The 3,324-nt window shown below is 30.6% G+C and overlaps 1 protein-coding gene across 1 annotated transcript; it reads left to right on the forward strand.

Moving 5' to 3' along the window:
- Positions 1 to 436: 436 nt before the first annotated feature.
- LOC111087735 lies at positions 437 to 2,965 on the forward strand. The gene is made up of 2 exons (XM_022395438.1): positions 437 to 870; positions 2,792 to 2,965. Exons 1-2 carry the CDS (start codon positions 697 to 699, stop codon positions 2,948 to 2,950), a joined length of 333 nt encoding a protein of 110 aa, XP_022251146.1. The 5' UTR covers positions 437 to 696; the 3' UTR covers positions 2,951 to 2,965.
- Positions 2,966 to 3,324: the final 359 nt, after the last annotated feature.

Raw genomic sequence — 3,324 nt, forward strand, 5'->3', positions numbered from 1 at the left:
AACTAGACCCACACCACAAAGAAAAAATAAATAAAACTGGTAATTTGTGAAGTATAGACAATATCTAGGGTTTTTAAAGAATAACAAAGATATACAATTATACCGAAGAGTCTCTCAAAATACATAACAAAGGAAGGTGAGATAAATGGATAGTTCTGAAAGGTGAATCATTTGCGGACGAATAAACTTATCAAATAGATAAAAAAATATTTCTATGCACTAATCGTTGACGTCATACATTTAAAATTTTTTTTTTACAAAATAACTTACACTGTAAATCGAAACACAATTACAATGTCAAATATTACTATGGATTTATTCATTTTATCATTACGGAAATGTTTGCGAAGTAAAAGTTGATCTAATAAGAAAAAATAGCGTACAGGATGTTTTATTATATATTTTGTAACCGAACTATTACATTTCTTCCTCTGACGTATTGTGACTGAAGTGTATCAACTGTTCACACTAACTCTACGTCACTGGCACAGGTATTACATAATCGATCTTTGCAACGTACCGAGCCATATAAACCATGTCCAAGATGATAAGAAGTACAGTATTCCTGCAAGTTTTTGTTCCGATTACCAGGAAACAGAAAGTTTCTAAAGCTCTTAGTTCAGCGATTGTTCAAGTCTGCACAGAACATATGTATGTTCTCTGTAGTTGTGTAGTTTATTGAATCATCGAGGGTCAATGATGTTTCGCAGAGAAACGCCGCAAAATCCCCTAGACACGGCAATGGAGGGAGAAAATAAGCAGGAGAGTTTGTCAGTTAACCTTAAGCTGGAAGAACTGGTATCGGAAGAAGATTTGATTCACGCCAAGACTTTGTGGGAATACTTGCTTCTTCATCACGATTTCAAAAAGGTAGGTATCAAGACTAGAACAAAGCAGCTACTGTACTTTGCACTAGTAATTTTAATACAATATAACTGTCATGATGATAGCGATTCATTGTGTTATTATTACATCAGTCGTGATTAAAATATTTACTGAGTATTTTGGCCGAAGATACTGATTAGAGTAAGTTAATAGACCACGAAGCTGGTTTTTCTTTCAAAGCAATAACAATAATAAGGCTTAAGAGACATTAGCTAGGTTTTACATTCTAACATAACTGACTGCCTCCAGTTCGCGTCATGAAATACAGTCCTCCAAGAATATCTCGTAAAAATTTTAATTCAACCCTTTTTTTCAAAACATGTAACGAAAAAAAAGAAGAAATTATTCCAATAATAGCAACTAGAAAAACTAATTAGATTACCTACATCTTTACCCTGTTCGCTACCGGTGAGGTTCACGTATTGCATTGTACTGAGTAATTTTACAACAGTGTTAGGAACTGACGAATAATTGTTACACCACTTCTTTTTTTCTAAGATAAATATGAAACTCCGGTAATAATTATTGTGATTAATTGTAATACTGACGGACTTTTTGTTTATATTTTTTGTGACTTGTCTGGTATGAGGGCTACAGTAACTAACAAAATTACGGACCCAAAAAAACTTAGCATATAGATAGTTTAGAAAAATGAGCTTAAAAAGTCGATGGGCCTATCAAGAATCTAATAAGTGATGCTAGACAAAACGTTTTTTTTTTTTTTGCTATTTATTAACAGTGTATTCAAAATTAATACGTCATTTTAGAAAAATATTCATTCACTGAAATGTTCGAATATATTCTATTTAAAATATCAACTAATCATTTTCTTAAATAAATTTTGCATACAGTAAAAATGGACCATTTTTCACGTAGTACACTCTAGGGATAAAACTGTTATAATAATCACTCAGAGAATTTTACCATAACAAGTTCCAAATTATCTGCAAAACCATATATATTTATCATGTATTATTGAATAATTTAAATATTTAATTGTTTAATAATGTTATAACATTACAGTTAAGCTTCATGTTGCTTTTACACATCGGTTTGGAATCAAATCAAGCTTACAAATTTTTAAATGAAAAAAGTTTTATGTGTAGTTCATTAATGTAAACACATATTACACAGTAAAAAAGGAACTTCAAATATCATCTTATATTATGAGAACTTGTACAAAAACTGATTAGTGTAAGATTAAAAGGTATTTGTGACATAAATCAGCATAGTTAAATAGAGGTTTGTGATCAAACATTCAGACCACTCGCTTTTGAATTAGTACAATGATTCTTATACTACACCCTTTTTAACTAACGAGTCTGAAGTATTAGCTAAAAATAAATTTTATGCTATCAAAGTTGTCGAAATAGCGTTTTGTCATTTAATATTTATTTTCTTATCCATAGCTTTAAAAAATAAATGCATTCCGGATTACCTAAACATTACATGATATACATGCTAGATTATCACATACATAATGGATTATTACAGCGACAGCCATGCTTAGAGTTCATATTCTCAGGTATTTGAAGACCACATGCCTACATACTTGTCACTTTATGAAGTTTATTAGTGATATGTTTAGTATGATATTCATTCGTGCTTTATTGATTTATCGTACTTTTTCACTGTCTTGCACACACAAAATATGTAAAAATGATGCACTGATAATCGATCTTTATAATATTATACAAGGTTAAATAAAATAGTCTTTAAACATGCATTTTTGTCATGTTTAAAGCTCCTAAGAAAAATTATTTTGACTTGTCACCCAAACCACTTACAAACTTTGCTAACATTCTGCATACACGAAATCTATATATATTATAAAAGGTTTCTCGTATGAGCTCTCATTTTTTATTTATTAATTTACAAAAAGAAAACAAAAAATGGTGTATTGCAGAGTGACGTCATCTTGTTACTAGGCAACAATGACATTCGAACAGCTGAGTATGCTAGTCATCTTTATCTCAACGGTTACGGAGACTGGCTTGTCATTTCAGGAAAAGCAGGCAATATGACGAAAGGTAGGATTTTTAACAATTATCAATGTCAATTATAAATATATCTAAATAGCAGAACTCTTATGTTTTTAAAGAAAAATTTAATACTCTGAAAAAGGTGTTATTTTGATGTTATGAAGGCCATTCCCCAAAACAAGGCGTAGTTAATAATATTAATTTATATAAATAAACGTCAATATGTAGGTGTATCTGTCTGTTTTTTCCTTATACGTTTCCACATTTCTTGATCAATCAGTACCAAAATATTACACAGTGATACAGGATGACACGAGGAAGGTCATAAAGGGGTGGGGTGGGGGTTTGTACGTCCTTCTAATTTCATGTTGATAGAATTTTTGAAAACACTGTCTTTCTTTTCAGTATTGGTACCGTTAGGTATTTTTATTGCAGTTTTAATGTTTGTTATTTAAGA

This window comes from Limulus polyphemus, unplaced genomic scaffold (genome assembly GCF_000517525.1).
Source record: "Limulus polyphemus unplaced genomic scaffold, Limulus_polyphemus-2.1.2 Scaffold2558, whole genome shotgun sequence".
Classification (NCBI taxonomy): domain Eukaryota; kingdom Metazoa; phylum Arthropoda; class Merostomata; order Xiphosura; family Limulidae; genus Limulus; species Limulus polyphemus.